We start from the raw sequence: 19,360 nt of genomic DNA, 5'->3' as shown, positions 1-19,360 counted from the left end.
TGTCAAAATCAATCTTTGCATATGGTTGATCTGTATTAGCACATTAGGAATTTGTTGGGAAAAGCCTTGTTTAATCATAAAGAGAGCATAGACGAGCTCATCCTTTAGATGGAGGAGCTTCATCTAATGTATCAGATCATGGACGAGAGGATACAACAAATGGAGGCGGCATTACTTCCTGATTGAGCATAACCATCCCTTGGAAACCTTGCACATCCTACTATAGCTAGTTAATGGCATGGAATCCATGTGGTGAAAGGCCCCTAATACTAAGCTCAGTTGTTTCTATAACTTTCAGTTTTCTAGTTCTATGTTTTGATGGCTTTTCTATTTTCATGGCTTCCACAGCGACATTTTGTAATTATGATAACAATGAAGTATAAACCTTCACTAGTTTCCTCAATTTGATTCACATTTGGGCAATGTAGAGTCTGTTAGTATGACTCTCTGTACCGTGGATTCTATATATTTTTCAATGTAATCTAAATTTATTAGTTTACAAAAATAATCCTTTTTTTAATGTGAGGATTTCACCTCATTTTTATTTTCTTACTATGATATTAAAATTTCAGTACAGTAACTGAACTTGAGATATTATGACGATGGAAAGTTAGAGGAATTGATATAATGTGACGATGTTCTTTCCTTGGAGTTGTAAAGCAAGAAGTCATCAATATTTTTTTTTAAAGAGATTCATTGTTGTATTTAATTTTTAATTAAAAAACTCAAAATTATTTATTATTTTTTTAATGTAGAATTTTACATTTGCAATTCTTTTAATAAGATTTTTAATTTTAATTTATTAAATTTTGTTACAATGAAAAATAAGAAAACCTAAAATATATCAAATTTTGGTATAGTGAAAAGTAAGACAACTTAAAATACATCAAATTAATCAAATTTTAGTGCATTGGAAAGTAAGACAAATTTTGGTATAGTAGTGTAAGAAAAAATAAAATTAAAATTTAATAAATAGATTGATAAAAATTGTATAGAAAATAATCTCACATTTCTTTATAAATCATAATAAAATATATCATCTTTTATTATTTTAAAATTATACAATATATTTATTATTTTATATACATTAATTAAATTATATTTTATAATATATAATATAGTTATTTTTTTTTATAAATTTACTAAATTAGTTTAGATTTATTTTAATTTCGAATTAATTATAAAGTTTGTATCTCAAGAGATTTAATCTCTTTACGCACTTAGTAGATCTATAGTTAAGATGGAACTAGGTTAGTATAATATCCCTTTTTAAATAGGTTATATTCCACATAAATACCATGTGTTTTTATAAACTTAGAGCTCAAAAATAACCAATAATAATTTATAAAAATTAATAAATAAATAAATAATATTTTTATTTTATTTTGACCAAATTAAAATATTTATTAAACATGACATTACATTACATTACAACATTTGTACCATATTATATTAAAACACTTTTAACCCAAAATAATATATAATAATATAATTATTTTTTATCAAAAATTAAATAAATAATATATCATTTATAAATTATTATATTAATAGCTTTCTTAAAAATCAAAAATTATATAACAATTTTTTTTTGAATCAGTTAGGGGAGAATCCATAGTATGAACATTTTTATGCCAAACGTTTCAAATCCCAACTGGGATCCATCATCAAAATTTATGAATGATGATAAAAAAAGAGCCGCTTAGAAGGACATAAATAATAATAAAGATAATAAATTATTAAGATCAACAGAAATTCTATATATAAAATCTTATGAAATCTTGAAAAAAAAATTATTATAATTGTGTTGTGTCCATACAAAATCAAAGCTACAAAAGGATGAAAATTCATTGACCTAGGATAAGAAATTATTGATTTAGTGACATTTCTGTGAAATGAAAGCAACACCATGACTCTGTATTGTTAGGGTTGTTACCCCTTGGTGCTCTTCTAGGCTATCACCACTCCAAATTTCAGTTAACGTGCAATTTGATCCAGTTGTCGTATTCATCAATTCCTTCAATTTAATCGATACCGTTGTTGAGTGAGGTGTCAAGTTGAAAAGTCCAAAGTAATTTTCACCTGCACATTTACATATGTCACATTACTCTATATGGTATATATTAAATTGTATAGTTAAATTATTATATTTCAATTATTATATATTATTATAGGGGAGTTTTTAATTAAATTTTTATTTGTGTGGTTTTAAAACTAAGTTTATATATAAATATTTAGCATTATAAAAATTTATGAAGAAAAATTCACAATTCAAATTTGTAATTCCAATAAATATCTATTAAATTTCAATTAAATTATATTTAAAAATAAATATAAAAATATTTCAAAAAATATCTATCAAATAAATTACACTTATATAAATACGAAAAAAATATAAATATTCACATAAACACAAAATATATATATAAAAAAAACATGCACTTGTTTATTTTCATAAATATTACATACCTTCTGGTCCATTCGCTCCCCACACACGCACCTCATTAGCTCCAGCTGTATCTGCATATATTTAGAAAAGCATAACTTAAAAATTTATTTTGTAAACTAATACAAAATAATATTTTTAATATAAAATATATATCTTTAATTTTATGATTAAAAAATTGGTTCTGTGCCCTAGAGAATCTACCTTTGACTTGTGCCAAACGTGCACAGAGGTGGGTATAATCATTATAGAGTGAACCATCTGTTCTCAATCTCCATTTCTGTACCAGAAATTCAATTCAACAAAACAAAATTTCAAACTTTAAATAAAATCAAAATGTTAAATGAGGTAAATTATGATGAGGGAAAAAAATATTAAATAAATTAGTAATTCGCAATTTATTTTAAGAGTGAAAAACTCTTATTTTTGAACAATAATATTTACTATTTATATTAACTCCTTAAAAAATCTATCACAAATTACAAAATTCCCAAAAATTCTATCACAAATCACAAAATTCCCAATAAAATCTATCACAAATTGCAAAATTTCCCAATTACTAGAGAAAATTATTACCTGACTTGCATGTTCCCTACAAGGAGAAAAGTAATGGCTTTGGACCTTTTCTGAAGAAAATAATTGGTTGGCTGAAGAATCTAGGCACAATTTTTTCGTTGAAGATGCTAAAATTTGATATTCTTCTTGATATTTCATTTTGATATTATTTTGATCACTGCATTATTCAATAAAAAAAATTATTTAAACCAATTATAAATTAAAATTAATAAAAAAATTCTCATTAAAATTAATCACATTATTGAATTTTGGTCAATTTTTCAAACCAACATTTAAAATTTGAAATAAAACTCCAAAATAACATATCACAAAATTCTCATGTTCTTAAAACATTCTTCCTTTTTCTCCTATATTCTTTTTGTTTTTGATATATATTTAAAAAAAATGCTTACATTATTAAAAATAAATAAAAAATACTTACATTGTTGAAACATGATAAAAACATGCATGGGATGCATCATTGTCTCTGCCAAATTGTCCTTTCCAACATAATTGATTCCATTTTTCTTTATTAAAATCAAATCTCCAATTCTTTGTATTTTCCTTACAACTAGATACTCTTAAAATAAGCTTGGAATCCATTTTTGTCTCATTTTTAAAACTCTTAATTGAATTTGAGCCAGGATAAGCTTGTTGTTCATCGGTATTGATAACAAGCACCTGAGAAATGAAATTCAAAAATTAGAATAACAATGCAAAGCATTAAAAATACCCCAATTCTTTTCCATGCCCTACAAAAAAAAATATAACCAATAATAAAATCTTCAAATATACCTCTAACCCATAGTAAAATCTTCAAATATCCCTCTGGGTTAATAGTAGTATTAATATTAATATTTAATAATGTGGAAATTAAAAACTTATAATAAAAAGCAAAACATTAAAAATACCCCAATTCTTTTGCATGCCCTACAAAAAAAATATTATAACCAATAATAAAATCTTCAAATCTACCTCTTGGTTATTATTACTATTAATATTCATATTTAGTAATGAAATATTATAACCAATAATAAAATCTTCAAATCTACCTCTTGGTTATTATTACTATTAATATTCATATTTAGTAATGTGGGATTTGTGATGAGAGCCACGATGTCATCTCGCAGTGTTATTAAGTCTCCTCCAAACATTAACGGGGACTTTGTAATCCCCCATAAAGTTAACTGAAAAACATAGTGATGAATGGTTAGAATAGATCTATATAAGAAAGAAGGTTTATAAAAATAATGAGTTATTTAAAATTATTTAAAAAAAAATAATAAAAATAAAAAATATCGAATAACAAAAAGAGATAAATATAAAGATAAAAAGGTATATACTAGAAATATTTAAAAATAAAAATAAAAAGAATGATGTTAATTGGGGTTATTAGGGAAGGTTGAGAGGAAAGATTGTGATCTTCTTCATTTAAATTCAATATCTAACATGATGAACTTTGATATGATCGATAGAATATGTATATTTTTTTTGTGGAATATATGGACTTGTATTTATGAAAAAAATAATCTTTTTTAGAATTAAGTATAATAACTTTTAACAAAATATACTTTAATTTTCCAAAATAATACTAACCTGGGTTTTTTGTTCATCCAAAGAAAGATTGCTGAAACGATGTGGACCTTCCTTTACACCTAGTAAAATATGACGCTAATTTTAAATGTGACTAATTTAACTTTAATTAATAAAAACAACTATGTTACACTAGATAGATTTTAATGATCTTATATAATGATCTTTTAAAGTGACAAAATAGTTACCAGGATCAGTTAAATATCCAATTGGAAGCATGTCTGAATCTGGCCAAGACTTCCCTCTTAAACCATCTGTTCCTATCAAATTAGATTTGGCAAAGTCTCTACATATCAACATTTCAATTACAATATTAGACACTTTATAATCCAAAGAGAAGTGATGTGCACTCTATATCCTTATTTGGAGGAGATATCAACATTTCAATTACAATATTAGACACTTTATTATTCAAAGAAAAGTGATGTGCACTCTATATCCTTATTTGGAGGAGATATGGCGCATGTGATCCTCGGTGGTTGATACTAATGAATAAAAGATGGGAAAAGATGACCTCTAACATATGATATATGATATAGTAAATTAAAAAATAACCTAAAAGGAAAAATAAATTAGCATTGTCCATCTTAATTTTTTCTTAAGAAATAATAAATTAACACATTAATTTATTTCTTAACTTATCTAGGATTAGATAATATGAATAAATAATCACAAAATTGTAGTGTGCCTTCACCTTGACACATTGAAGTGGAACTCGACATCGCCCCAATTATCCCAATCATCATTTGTTATTCGATACATATTCACAAAAGAATTTATTTGCCTGGCCATTTGTGGTGTCGCATCCTTTCCGGGCGAGAGAGAGTAAACAATAGGATGATCAAGCTCTTGTAAGATCTGTAAGCCAACAATATCTTGTTTTTATTTCATCATATATACAATAAAGAAAATGGCATGCTAAATCATTATCTATTTTAAGATGAAAAATGGAAAAAGAAATTGAATAATAATGCATCTTAAAGATTATCTAAAATATAAGATGAGTTAATGTTACCATTATAAATATAGATGTTATTTTGTACATGATAATATGACATTATTGCTTAAACATGTTTTATATGAGTTTAACATGGATCAATTAATTGTGAACTTTGTCCTTTATCCAATATTTAAATTTATTTTTAGTCTTAAAAAAAAATATTAAAGTATTTTTGAATAAATTTTGCATAATACCTGGGATACTGTTTTGATCTCTTCTACGTTCAAATCGGCCCCAAAGACGCAATCATGCTTCACTGCACCAAACCATAATAACCAAAAAAGGTTATTTTAAAAATTTGCCAAACTAATCCAAACATAACTTGCAAGGATGGAGATTCATGGGTATTCCAAAATAAAAATCCATTTATTTTTAGACCTTGATTTAGTCTTGTGGTTAAGGACCTTTATAGCTTTCATGTATGTGAATGCTAATTAAGTGAGAGCAAGAAATAAGACCACATACCAAAATCAACTCCCCATTCAGCATATTGTGTATATAATGATTTGAGAAAAGCCCTCCCGGCTCCTAGGTTAGTTTGAACACTCATGAAACATGCAGGCATCCAAGAGCAAGTTTGACTAGTTAGACCAATGTCTTTAGCATACCAAGTCTTCCCATTTTCTTCATAAGGGGCACCCTACAAAATGAAAAGAAATTCATTGTTACTATATTATTAAGGTGAAGTCACAATCACATAATGTAATAAGTAGTGGAAAAAACAAAACAAAACGAAAGGAGCCATATTTGCCTAGAATGAAAGTGTCATTAATGGATATTATATGTGTTATTTTAAAGGATATTGTATGTGTTATCTTTTACTAAGAAAGCTCACAAATTACATAGGGTGCATCTCTAAAAGGCACATAGAGAATGCATTCATTTCTAAACAATGTTAATATTAAAAAGGAGGAGGATGATATTACATAAACATATAAATTTGCACTTCAAAGCTAACTTCCAAATTTGCAATTGGATATATAATTGATTTCAATGTGTAATACATGACAAACTATCCTTGCCTAAAAAAGATAACAAGAGACATTGAAAGTCTTTCCCATAATGAGAAATAATAGAAAAAAATATATATATCATACATTGGATCCCATGATTGGAGTATTAGCATTAACTGCTTGAGTACTAATACCGGCCATGACATGAATGCCAAACTTGAGACTAATATTATGCACAATATCTGCAACCTCCTTAAATCCTTTGCCTCCTTGTGAAGACGGCCATCTGTTAGGATCTGGGATGAGTCTTCCCCATTCATCTATGTTATCAAATCCTGGCGAACTTTGAGATGACCCATCTTCTAGTTTCCTATACCACAAATAATCAACCACAACATACTGCAATAGTATTTGTTAATTTCTATCTCATTCATTCAAAATATTTTAATATTATAAAACACAAAATAATGCATTCAAAATATTTTAATATTATAAAACACAAAATAATGCATCCATAATATATAAATGGAATAACAACATGATTATAAAAATTAAAATTTAACTTTAAAAAATAACATTATATCAACTTTTAAAATTACATTTTTTATTATTAAAAAAATACTTCAAATTTAAATAACATTTCAAATTTAAATAACCTTTTCATTCAACTCAAACAAATAACTTTAAAAAAAACCTAACATTTTTTATGAAAAAAAATTATCATTATAATATTAAAAAACAAAAAACTATCATTATTTCTTTTTAAACCTCCAATTTTATTTGCTTCAAATTTATTTAACATAAAAATAGGAGAAAAAATTGCTCATAGACCTCGAAGTATCAATACCCCTCACACTATTAAACAATGAGATTTAAATATTCCGATGCTAAATTCATTGATGGTATATATTTGTATTTTCGTTATTATTTTGAAAAAGAATTAAACTATTACTTTTTTTCTGCTTGAAGCCCTATTTTCTAGACTATTATCAATGTAAAATCCCACTTATGTAAAATGTACAAGATTTGCTATTATCTAGTTATTCCTTTTTTGAGATGCTTTCTTTGAGCGTTGGGTATGTCCTTGCGGTTTCTTTTTAATAGGTATATTAAAATATGAATAAAGTGGGGATGCTTTAATAATAAGTATATTAAGATAGGTATAAAGTGGGGATGTTTCATTAGTCAAAATATTTTATCTAATATTTTATTTAAGGAAAATAAAAGATTTATGATTTAGATTAATAAAAAAAAATTGGCTAATACTTCAAATATATGGATGAATTATATATATATATATATAATCTGCCAGTCAGATATACTTGATCTTATAATTTAGTAAGAGTTGAGGCTCGCATATAAGAAGAATCTACTCCTTGAGCTGAGATCATAGCAAACCATATATTCAATGGGGTTTGAATTGTGGTTTTGTTGGTTTTATGTTACAACAAAACTTACCGTTAAACCACATATCACTGTATGACCAATTTCAATATTTTAATTTAAAAAAAAAGACAAAAAAATTTAGGAGAGGGAAAAATAATCCTTTGGTTATTTATTAGTACCAATATATAGATCAAAGATCATTTTGGAGCAACATTTTTAGTATTTTAACATCAATAAAGACTATATCTAAATGCATAAGTTGAATACTGTTACGAATATAAATTATATAAAATAAAATAAATGTAAATAATAAATAATCAAAATAATGATTATCTTAAATAGTCATTAGTTAAGTGAAAAAGCATGTCTAAAAGACATGCTCAATCATGAAAGGACATCTGCCAAGGTATATAAGCAGGGCCTCATTGTAATATTCAATATCATTTGTACATTTTATCATATTAATAAAAATATTACTTACAAATACATTTGTGTATTTTACATTTAAATCAACAAGCTACAGTGATGTTGCTTCAGTGGTCTCAGATCCATGCAAGTATTTGAATGTTATCCACCACACAATATGTCGTTAAGTTTTCACCTTGAATTCATTGAGCAGTTTAGTAAAATTCAAGAAGCATTTCAACGATTAGAAAAATCATGTGCAGAAGTTACAACATGTCTAAAGAAAAGTTATGCAGAAATCCATAATAAGGAAGATGATAGCGATGGTGAAGAAACGAAACAAGGTGAAGTAGGAGAAGAAGATTTTGATCAAAATGATGATAATGAAAATGAAGATGTAATAGATAATGATGAATATGAAAATGATATCAATCAAGATGGTGAAGAAGATGAAGCAATAGATGATTATAATGTTGAAGATGGAGATGTTGTAGAAAATGATCAAGATGATGATCCAGATCAAGTTGATCTTGATGTGGATGAGGATGATCTAGATCAAGATGATGATTATGATGAAGCTGATATAGATCAAGATTAGGATGCAGATGAAGTTGGTCTTGATGTGGATGAGAATGATATATATCAAGATAATGATCCAAATGAATATGATGTAGATGAGGACTACCTTGAGAAACAAGAAGATGAACAATATCATAATAAAAAGGAAGTAATTATGAGCTGGACTTTAACTTTTCGTCAACAAGAATTTTATCAGGCCATAAAAAATAAGATTCTCGTGGCTGAAATATTTGATAGCATCCAAGGTCATCCTAGCAAGAACAATGTTTGTAACCTCATCAACATTGTTATGCAGCTGAGGAAGAACATCGTCATATTTCCATCAAGGTCTGTGGAAATTGAAAATGCTTTGCGATTGTTTTCACCAAAACTTGCATTGGTCGATGAAAATCTTACAAGAAACTTGCCCAAGAGGTGGCTTACTTCTTTGGCAATTGAGAAACAAGTAAATGTAGAGTGTTCTTCTGAAGTGGTGATTGTAATAGAAGCACTGCATCGATCTGATATGATGATTGAATTGATAAGGAAGTTGAAGCCACAGATTGTAGTAACAGGTATAGTAGATTTTGAGGCAAAAACTTCCACATCTTTTGAACAAATTCTTGATGAAACCCAAAAAATCGGTTGTCGCCTTTTCCTTGATATGTCCAATCATCTTGAATTGTCTAGTTTACCTGGTAAAAATGGGATACTGAAATATCTGGCAACAAATAGACTACCCTCACATGCAACAATTTTTTGTGGGCTCGTCAAGAATCAAGTCTACTCAGACCTAGAGGTTGCCTTCATAATCTTTGAAAGTGAAGAGGTCCTTACTGCCTTAGCAAAGACTATGGAGTTGTTACAGAGTCGAACTGCTCTATTTAGCCAGTATTATTATGGTTGTCTTTTCCATGAGCTTCTAACTTTTCAGCTTCCAAACCGCCATCAAACTGCAAAGAGGTTATGTACAGAGGAAAAGTTAGCTAACATGATTGGGGTAGCAGATTCTGCTATTAGGGTTCTCAATAAAGAAGAAATTTCAAACCTTGACTTGAAGGACGTGGATGTAATTCATATGGACCTAGATCAAAGTGCTCTTACAATTCCCTCTTCTGTGAAAGAAGTAGTATTTGAAAGTTTTTCAAGACAGAATATTACAGATGTTGAGACTGATCTTGGACTAGGTATTAAGGATTTAGTTAAAACCAAATATGGATTTCCACCAGAGCAATGTAAGGAAATTTTCCTTGGTGATAGCCCCCTGGCTTTGTTCACCAAGTTAGTACTAGTTTGTGAAACATTATGCTTTCCTACTGGTTGCAATGGAAATTATATTGTTAATGCGGTTGAATTCCTAGAAGCAAATATTGTTAGTATTCTGAAAAGTATTAACACTAAATTCATACTAACTGATAAGATAGTTGAACAACACTACAGATCTGTAAAAAGACCATGGCTTTATATTTCTGGTCCTACGATCAATCCAACAGGTTTGATTTACACTAATGAAGAAATATGCTCCATTCTTGTTATGTGTGAGAAATATGGTGCACGCGTAATTCTCAACATTGTTTTTATTATACTCTCACGAATGTCGTCGTTCCTTCCACCATCCGCTGGACCATCGCTTCCCCCTGTCTGCTTCTTACTATTTTCATACCCCAACCACTGTCGTCCCCTCTTCACTACCACCGTTCCATATTCCATCCCACGTTGTGTCATCACTCAACCGTTGCGTTTGTCCGCTCTGCACCCCATGAAAACCCTTGTTGCGAATCCATCACACGCTCACCCTTCCGATGCATATCCCGCCCTGACACGTCTGTCATCGAACCCTAGCCAACGGTTTTGTGTGACACTGTTAACATGCAACTCTGTGTCAAAACGGTGGACCTTGCATTGTGACTTATATCTGCCACTGCTCAGGTTCGTTGGGCCACCCTCTATGCTTAATCATCGAATCGGTCAAACACCGTGAACACCAATCACGTTAGGCAACGATACATTGTTAAATTGTAAGGTGCATCGGTTGAGTAACCTGAGGCACGATTTAATTATAAAGTCAATATATTACAAAGTTACAATTTAATTAATTAATTTAATATATATATATATATTATTTAAATAAATAAATTATTATTATTATTATTTAATTAAAAATTAATAAAAAGAGAATCTAAGGGAATATTACTGACAAGCTACATGTTGAGACGATTGACGAATCATATATATCGAGATGACAAACATAAAGTGAAGAAAGTTGTCAGCATTAAAGCTTTAAGGACAAAGCTTTTGAAGGAAGGGACAATGTTACGAATATAAATTATATAAAATAAAATAAATGTAAATAAATGTAAATAATAAATAATCAAAATAATGATTATCTTAAATAGTCATTAGTTAAGTGAAAAAGCATGTCTAAAAGACATGCCCAATCATGAAAGGACACTTGCTTAGGTGTATAAGCAGGGCCTTATTGTAACATTCAATATCACTTGTACATTTTATCATATTAATAAAAATATTACTTACAAATACATTTGTGTATTTTACATCCAAAGTGAACAAGCTACAGTTTTGTTGCTTCAAATAGTTTGAAGTGGAATGAAACTTCTCAAATTTATGAATGTTTTCAAAATGTAGTTTTACTTTAATTGGTATGAAAATAATAAAACAATATGTTTATACGCACTAGAGTAAAATCAATCAACCTTTTTGTCCTATGCATTATGCTCTACATATTTTAACAAATAAAAGTGACGTCATGATTTTTTTTCTCTTGAAAGCATGAGGCTAATTTCACCATAGTTACTCTTTTAATATCAATCAACACTTAATTCCTTGGTTATCTTAATTTTCCAACTAATTTATGATTTATTCCACGTCCATAACATGGCAATGCTTTGTCTACCTAAAATAAGTTTAATAGAATGCATTGCTAACTTAGAGCCTCAAAATTCTACCAAAGGCACCTTCCTTGTCCACCATGACTTCAAAGAAGTGTTTTCAATTGAAAATATGATCCAGGTGGATATTGGTGGCCACTTGCCCCAACATTGTCTCTTTCAGTTTTTCAGTTTCCTTAATTGTAGCACAGTTTACTCTTTTTGGCAGTTTTTCGGGTCTTGAACTTCCGGAGCCGTTTTGAGGCCCTAAATGACATTTTTAGGGAAAACAAAGAGATCAGAAATGTCTCAAATTGGCCTACTTATTTATTTGTGGCCTTCTCTTCGTTATCTTCGAAACAAGGTATTATGATAGCCAAACGGAGATCGTATGCCAAAGTTACAACCTCGAGAAGTTGATGTACCAATTTACCCAAACGGGGCCCACATTTTTGGCGATTCATCTCCTAGGGTTAGGTTTTTGGATGTTCAGGGTTTTCCATTGTTTCTTAATAATAAATAGGCCTTTAAGCCTCATTGTAACATAGTTCGGAGGCATGTAGCCACCACATATCTTCTCAAAGATAAGCTACCATCGCCCGAGCTAGTCTTATTTCCATTATGTTTGTAAGCATATTTCAATATTTGAATGAAATGAAGTGTTATTTCTACTGCATCGTCGTATTAATGGTTATATCTATAATTTGTTGCGTTCTTTTTTAAATCCGGATCAATGGTATCAGAGCAGTTTTCTCTTTATCTATTTTTCTTTGCATGTCCCCAACGAGGTCGGGATCTAAGGAGTTAGGGCTTGAACTGGTGGAACCTTTGCAAGACCAGCCTCATAAATCTTGACGGCCTCCCACGGCGGATGAAAATAAAGACGAGGGGGCAGGAGATCCTATCAAAATCTTGCTCGAAGAAGCCCGCGAGCAACAAAGGAACACGATGATGGACAATTTTGTCCAGATCCTTCAGCGGCTACCCAAGGGTGACACATCTACTTCCTGCAGCTAGTCTAGAAGCATGACACCCTTTAAGGTACAAGTTAACTTTGACATTCCCATATCTGAGGGTCAGATAGATGCAGACATTATAGACAAATGGTTAAATTTGCTAAAAGGATATTTTTCCGTTCATGATTTTTCCAACGAGGAAAAGATCACTTTTTCACCTCTCAAAGCAGCCCCACCACGTCAAATATTAGTGGGGAACCTACTGTGAGCAGAAGGATGAAAGTATGAACTCACTGTTTTCAGTCACACCCCCTTGGAACTCGTTGTGGGATGCCATCACAGAGCAGTACTACCCTGTTGGGAGCTATGAGGATAAATACATAAAGTGGACAACGCTGCGCCAGGGAAGGGACCAAGATGTACCAGAGTTTACTAATGTTTTTCATACCCTTCGCATGGAGTTGGGTATCAAGGATTCTAAGAACCATTTGGTTCTCAAGTATCGTGGTTGTCTACACAAGTACATCTAGGACGAGATGGAGTCCCTGAACATCTCTTCGCTCAGCAAGGCATACCGATATGTCGTCAAAATCGAGCAAAAGTTTAAACAGAATAATCGAGACTTTGGATCTGCGAATCCGAAGCAAGGGAAAGGTACCCCCAAACCAAAAAACAAAGGACAAAGCCAAGGCGGGGCAGCCAAGGACAACCCGCCAAAGACGCAAGCAAAGAACAACACCGCGAAGCCGAAGAAGGACACGGGAAAGTGGTGTGAGTTCCATAAGAGCTCCATTCACAACACAAGTGAGTGTCGGGCCAAGCAGTCACTGGTGGTCGAGCTAAAGGCTTCATAATCAGATGCATGTTCCGACTCTGAGTTAGAACCTGATAAGGGGAATGACAAAGGGAAGAAGATTATCGATGCAGATCCCAATGCCACCATTGCCACCATGAAGAGCCAGAAGGAGGAACCAGAAGATCTAGAGGAGAAGGAGCACCTCTTCCACTCCAAGATGTGGGTAAAGGGTTCCTTGCTACAGTTCATTGTCGACAGCGGGAGCCAAAAGAACCTCATTTCGGCAGAGGTCGTGAAGTGGCTGGGCTTACCGACCAAAGCACATCCACAACTGTACACCATTGGGTGGCTTCACCAACAATGAGATCTTCGCGTGAGTCAGCAGTGTCACCTTCCATACAACATCAAGCCCTTCACGAATAAGGTATTATGTGACGTTGCTCCCCTTGATTTTTGTGATGTATTATTAGGCCAACCATACTTATGGAAGTGACATTATGTGTATGAGTTAAGGCCTCGTGCTGTTATTGTTACTTTGGTAAATAAGTTGTACAGGACACTGGAGGTAGCACCGCCTACCACCATCTCTTTAGTTACTGCAAAACAATGCAGTAAGCTCATTTTCAAAACCAGGAAATTTGTTTTCTTGATGATACTACCTTAGGGAAAGAAGAAGACGGTGGCCAAGACCTCCATACAGGGCCCTCCGCACGACAACAACAGATGGACAAGGTCGTGGAGGAGTACGAGGACATCTTCACCTCCCCCGCAAGGGTGCCTCTGCACTGTTAGGTCAAGCACTCCATCGATCTGACCCCAGGTGCGTCGCTACCCAATGGACCAACCTATCGGCGCTCCTTTCTAGAGAACGACAAAATCAAGAGGCGGATCCGTGAGCTGTTGCAGAAAGGTCACATACGTCTGAGTTCATTTCCCTGTGTGAGCTCGATCGTGTTGGTACAGAAGAAGGATGGGACTTGGAGACTCTGTATTGACTAATGGGCACTAAACAAGAACACTGTCTAGAATAGGTAACTGATCCCATGGATTGACGACCTTCTGGACCAACTGAAGGGGGGAAACTATTTCAGCAAGATCGACATGAAGTTAGGATATCACCAAGTACCACTCAAACCCTCCGACGTGTGGAAGACTGCCTTTGAAAAGCTAGGGAGGGCCATTTTGAATGGTTGGTTATGCCTTTCGGGTTGACGAATGCTCCTGCAACCTTCATGAGGCTGATGGATGACATCTTGCGGCCATTCACCAACTCATTTGTAGTGGTATACTTGGATGACATCCTGATCTTCAGCCAGAATTGGGAACAACACCTCCACCACATCCGACAGGTTCTCCAAACACTGCGGCAACACAAGCTATGTGCCAATTGGGAGAAATGCACTTTTGGCATGACCCAGGTTCAGTATTTGGGATACATTATTGATGAATGGCAGGTGCATGTGGATCTAGCAAAGATCCAAGTAATCCAGGATTGGCCACTCCAACCACTTTGATAGAGTTCCACAGCTTTTTGGGTCTTGCCAATTTCTACCGCAGGTTTGTGTTGGGATTCTCTCATATCACTTGGCCCTTAAGTCAAGTCGCCAAGGGAGGAGCGAAAGCAAAATTATTTTGGTCTGAATATCAACAGAAGGCATTCATAGAGTTGAAACATCGCCTCTGCTCGACACCAATGCTCACTTTATGAAACTTTCAACAACCATTTGAGATCGAGACAGATGCCTTTAACTATGCTATTGGGGCAGTACTTACTCAACAGGGGCATCCAGTGGCATATCACAATGAGACACTTTCAGACACAGTCCAAAAGTATCCCACTTATGAAAAAGAGATGTATTCCATTGTGTAGGCCTGCCAACAATGGAAGCATTACATCTTGGGGAAGTAAATGGTCATCCACACAGACCACCGGCCCCTGCAGTTCATACAGACGCAAGGGAAGTTGCAAATTGATCACCATCAAAAATGGTCCACATACCTGCAATAGTTCCATTTGAATATCAAGTATAAGAAGGGCAACACCAATAATTTTGTAGATTGCCTCAGCCAACCACTGATCATGGTGTTAACCACCGTGCTCAACTCTTGTGGGCACAAGACTTCTGATTGGCCACTTCTCTACAAAAATGACCCAGAATTCAGCCACACATACTAGACGCTCTTGGAGGGTCAACAAGTTCCAGATTTTCACCTCCAGGATGCCCTATTATGCCACTTGGGACACCTTTGTGTTCCTTCAAGAGAGTGTGCCAAGATGATTTGGGAACCACACTACAGTCAGGCCGCTGGGCATTTCGGGTTCGAGAAAATGGTGGCAGTACTACAAAAGTATTTATATTGGTTGAATCTTCGATAAGATGTTGGGAAGTACATCAGATCCTGCACTACCTACGCCATTTCCAAACCGACCATCAAGAAGCAAGGCCTCTATACTCTGTTGCCTACCCCTAGTCAACCTTGGGAATCCATCTCCATGGATTGCATGTCAGGTCTTCCTTCTACTAAGCATGGAAATTGTTGTGTTTTTGTAATCGTTGATAGATTCTCGAAGATGACCATTATGGTGGCCTGCAAGAAGAATATCACAACGAAAGCCACTACTAAACTCTTCTTTGAATGAGTGTGGGTACACTTTGGGATCCCACAGTCTATCATCTCAGATTGAGATAGCAGGTTCCTCAATAGATTTTGGTCCAGTCTCTGGTCGATGCTGGACACCAAGCTCACTAAGTCCATCGCTTTCCATCCTCAAACTAATGGCCAAACAAAGGTTGTCAACATGATGATCGTACACATTCTGCGCATGTACAACTCAAAACATCCATTCACATGGGATGAGAGCCTCCCCTATGTCCAGCATAGTTATAACCGGGTTCTCCACAGCTCGACTGGCCACAACCCTTTTCAGGTGGGCTTGGGATTCCAACCACTATGTCCCATTGATGTGGCCATGACATTTACAACTACTCATGCGGATTCATCTCATGTCCACTTCGAAACCGATAAGGCAAACAACTTCATTGAGCACATCCAACATATCCCACAGTAGTTCCACGACATTCTAGAGAAATCAAATGCAAAGTACAAGCAACGATATGATCAACATCGGGTGCCACACAAGTTTCAAGTGGGCAACAAAGCCTGGTTGCATTTGCAAAAGGAATGCCTTATCGGAGCCTATCGGAAACTTAGACCACTTCGATATGCTCCTTACACCATCACCAAGGCGGTGGGAGACAATGAATTTGCGCTCAACATTCCCCCATTCCTTGTTCTGCACCTAGTGTTTAATGTGGACCACCTTCTACCATAACTCCCACCATCGCTAGACACATCAGACATTGCAGAACAACTCACACCTATAGAGTTAAATACAGATTGCATGGAACAAGCCACAACTAATTAGATCATGGACACGCAGATCAAGAACATCCAACAACAAAGGATCCAACTATATCGAGTTGTCAAAGCAAGCCAACTCCTTCACCAGGGCAAGTGGCTCACGAGGGACCAAGTTCGGCAGAAGTTTCCTCATCTCATGGAGGAACTCAATGTAATGGGGACCATTGCTTCCTAAGGGGGGAGGAATGATCCAGGTGGATATTGGTGGCCACCTGCCTATTCCACTTGGACACCCAACACTATCTCTTTCAGTTTTTTGGTTTCCTTAATTGTTGCATAATTTACTATTTTTGGCAGTTTTTCGGGTCCTGAACTTCCAAAGCCATTTTAAGGCCCTAAACAACATTTTTAGGGAAAACGGGGAGACCGGAAATGTCCCAAAATAGCTTGTTAATTTGTTTTTGACCTTCTCTTCCTTATCTTCGAAATGAGGTATTATGATAGCCAAACGGAGATCGTATGCCAAAGTTACGACCCCAGGAATTTGATGTACCAATTTACCCAAATGGGGCCCACAGTTTTTGGCGCTTCATCTCCTAGGGTTAGGTTTTTGGATGTTTAGGGTTTTGCATTGTTTATCAATAATAAATAGACTTTTGAGCCTCATTGTAACACAGTTCGGAGGCATGTAGCCCACACATCTCTTCTCAGAGATAAGCTACCATCGCTCGAGCTAGTCTTGTTTCCATTCTATTTGTAAGCATATTTCAGTGTTTGATATTAATGAAATGAAGTGTTATTTCTACTGCATCTTCATATTTATGGTTATATCTGTAATTTGTTGCGTTCCTGTTTAAATCCGGATCAAAATAAGGGTTTGATTCCCCTCTATGGCCTTATTAAATACTTGTGATGGATTTCCTCATGCACTAGTGATTTCTAAAGTACAGAGGTAATCAATCTCAACTAGAAGTTTTATTACTCATAATCCATAGTCGATGGAATTACAGACGAAATGCATGCTTTCCATGAGGCAAGAGGTTCTATGCATGTCATGTTCAATAGTTTGTCAATGCATTTCCAATGTCACAACAAATCCTTAATTACATGTATTTTTAGATTGCTACTTAGAATTGCATGGATGGCCACAAGGACTTGGCTGGTGAATGGAGGGGATCTGCCAAATCCATAGTTAATATATATGTTCCTATATGTGCTATCACCCTTACACTAGTAAAGAATTGAATGAGGAAGAATGTATATCATGTTATACTTTTAAGGGACACATTATGAATGTTTATTTTTTTTTTGCTAAGTATGATTAATCTATTATTTACAAAAAAGAGTACTGTTACATCGTTTGAGCAAAGAAAGCCATCATGCCTGAGAGATAGGCTGTTTGAGCTATCCCGCGCAGGGGAATCAGAGAGATATCCCGTGCAGGGGAATCAGAGAGATACAAACAACTAGTGAACACAACAGAAACTAGACAATAGACCCAACACAAGAACATAGATAGAATTTGACAAACAGAGCCAAAAAGAACCTTTTCCTCCTTTTCCACAGGGCCGCAAAAACTGATGGACAGCTAAAACACAAGTTTACTCGTCGGGTGGCTCCTCCACAATCCTGCACCATCCCTCTTCATGTTCCTGCCTGTCCGGCTAAGCATGAGCAACTGGAACTATATTGACAGTGCTGGCTGGTTGAGATGTCCCGTGTTGCATATCAGTAGAAGGCCTCGGAGAGTTGGGATTTTGATCATCCTCAGTGTGAGGCAAAGGGGCAGTGGGCTCGCCCTCTTCTTGGGCTTCTTCTAAGAAGATAACAGAGACATGAGTCGTAATCCGAGGGCGATTGAGAGAACAATTGAACGTGAATATAGCAGAGCCAAAGGACGACGAATTGGAGGAGTCTGGAGAGCTTGGGTCCAGGTATTGACTTGGTCTCAGAATGCTCTCTGTTCCCAGAGGAGGAGGAGCCTGCCCCAAGGAGCCAGACCCAGCAGAAGGGCGAGAAGGATTGCCCGGGCCGGAGCCTCTGTGGTTGAGCATGCACTGGCGGGGTCTCGACATAGTGGACAGAAAATCTTGAACAACAAAGTTGAAATCTCCTTCTGCAAGAAGAAAGCCACGAACAGCAGCGAGAGCACTACCAGCAGCCGAGGGAGAGTTCTACACAACAGAGGGATTTCTATGGGTATAATCAGCAGAGGGAGAAACATTAACACAATCTACATTATGGATATCACAAACACCAGCGAGACTTCCACTAATAGCCGTGTGAATTTCCGGAATACCAGTGGATATTCCACGACCAGCAATGAGAATTCTGCGAACACCATAGGGGTTGCCGCCAACAACTGAGGGTAAATTACGCACCGTGCGCCCTATGGAAAGTGGCTATGCTTCCACCACCTCAGGCACAATCTGAAGACAGCAACCGGAGCATGACCCCCCCCCAA

The 19,360-nt window shown here is 34.5% G+C and overlaps 1 protein-coding gene and 1 pseudogene across 1 annotated transcript in view; one reads left to right on the top strand and one right to left on the bottom strand.

Moving 5' to 3' along the window:
- Positions 1-1,873: 1,873 nt before the first annotated feature.
- The window catches only part of LOC149173553 (alpha-galactosidase mel1-like), a 29,741-nt gene continuing 12,254 nt past the window's right edge, over positions 1,874-19,360 (bottom strand). The window contains exons 3-13 of the mRNA XM_089426733.1: positions 6,689-6,943; positions 6,057-6,231; positions 5,786-5,847; positions 5,286-5,449; positions 4,780-4,877; positions 4,595-4,653; positions 4,051-4,185; positions 3,578-3,679; positions 2,648-2,723; positions 2,467-2,517; positions 1,874-2,079 (exon numbers count right to left, since the gene is read on the bottom strand). Coding sequence (XP_089282859.1) covers positions 1,874-2,079; positions 2,467-2,517; positions 2,648-2,723; positions 3,578-3,679; positions 4,051-4,185; positions 4,595-4,653; positions 4,780-4,877; positions 5,286-5,449; positions 5,786-5,847; positions 6,057-6,231; positions 6,689-6,943 — 1,383 coding nt within the window. The remainder of the gene's footprint in view (positions 2,080-2,466; positions 2,518-2,647; positions 2,724-3,577; positions 3,680-4,050; positions 4,186-4,594; positions 4,654-4,779; positions 4,878-5,285; positions 5,450-5,785; positions 5,848-6,056; positions 6,232-6,688; positions 6,944-19,360) is intronic.
- Positions 9,069-10,874, top strand: LOC149173554 (methionine S-methyltransferase pseudogene; annotated as a pseudogene).

Source organism: Pinus tabuliformis, chromosome 4_2 (assembly GCF_031772625.1).
Source record: "Pinus tabuliformis cultivar Carrire ecotype Pingquan chromosome 4_2, CPIR1, whole genome shotgun sequence".
Lineage (NCBI taxonomy): Eukaryota > Viridiplantae > Streptophyta > Pinopsida > Pinales > Pinaceae > Pinus > Pinus tabuliformis.
Note: the sequence above shows the minus strand (reverse complement) of the source record. Positions and strands in the feature narration are given on the sequence as shown.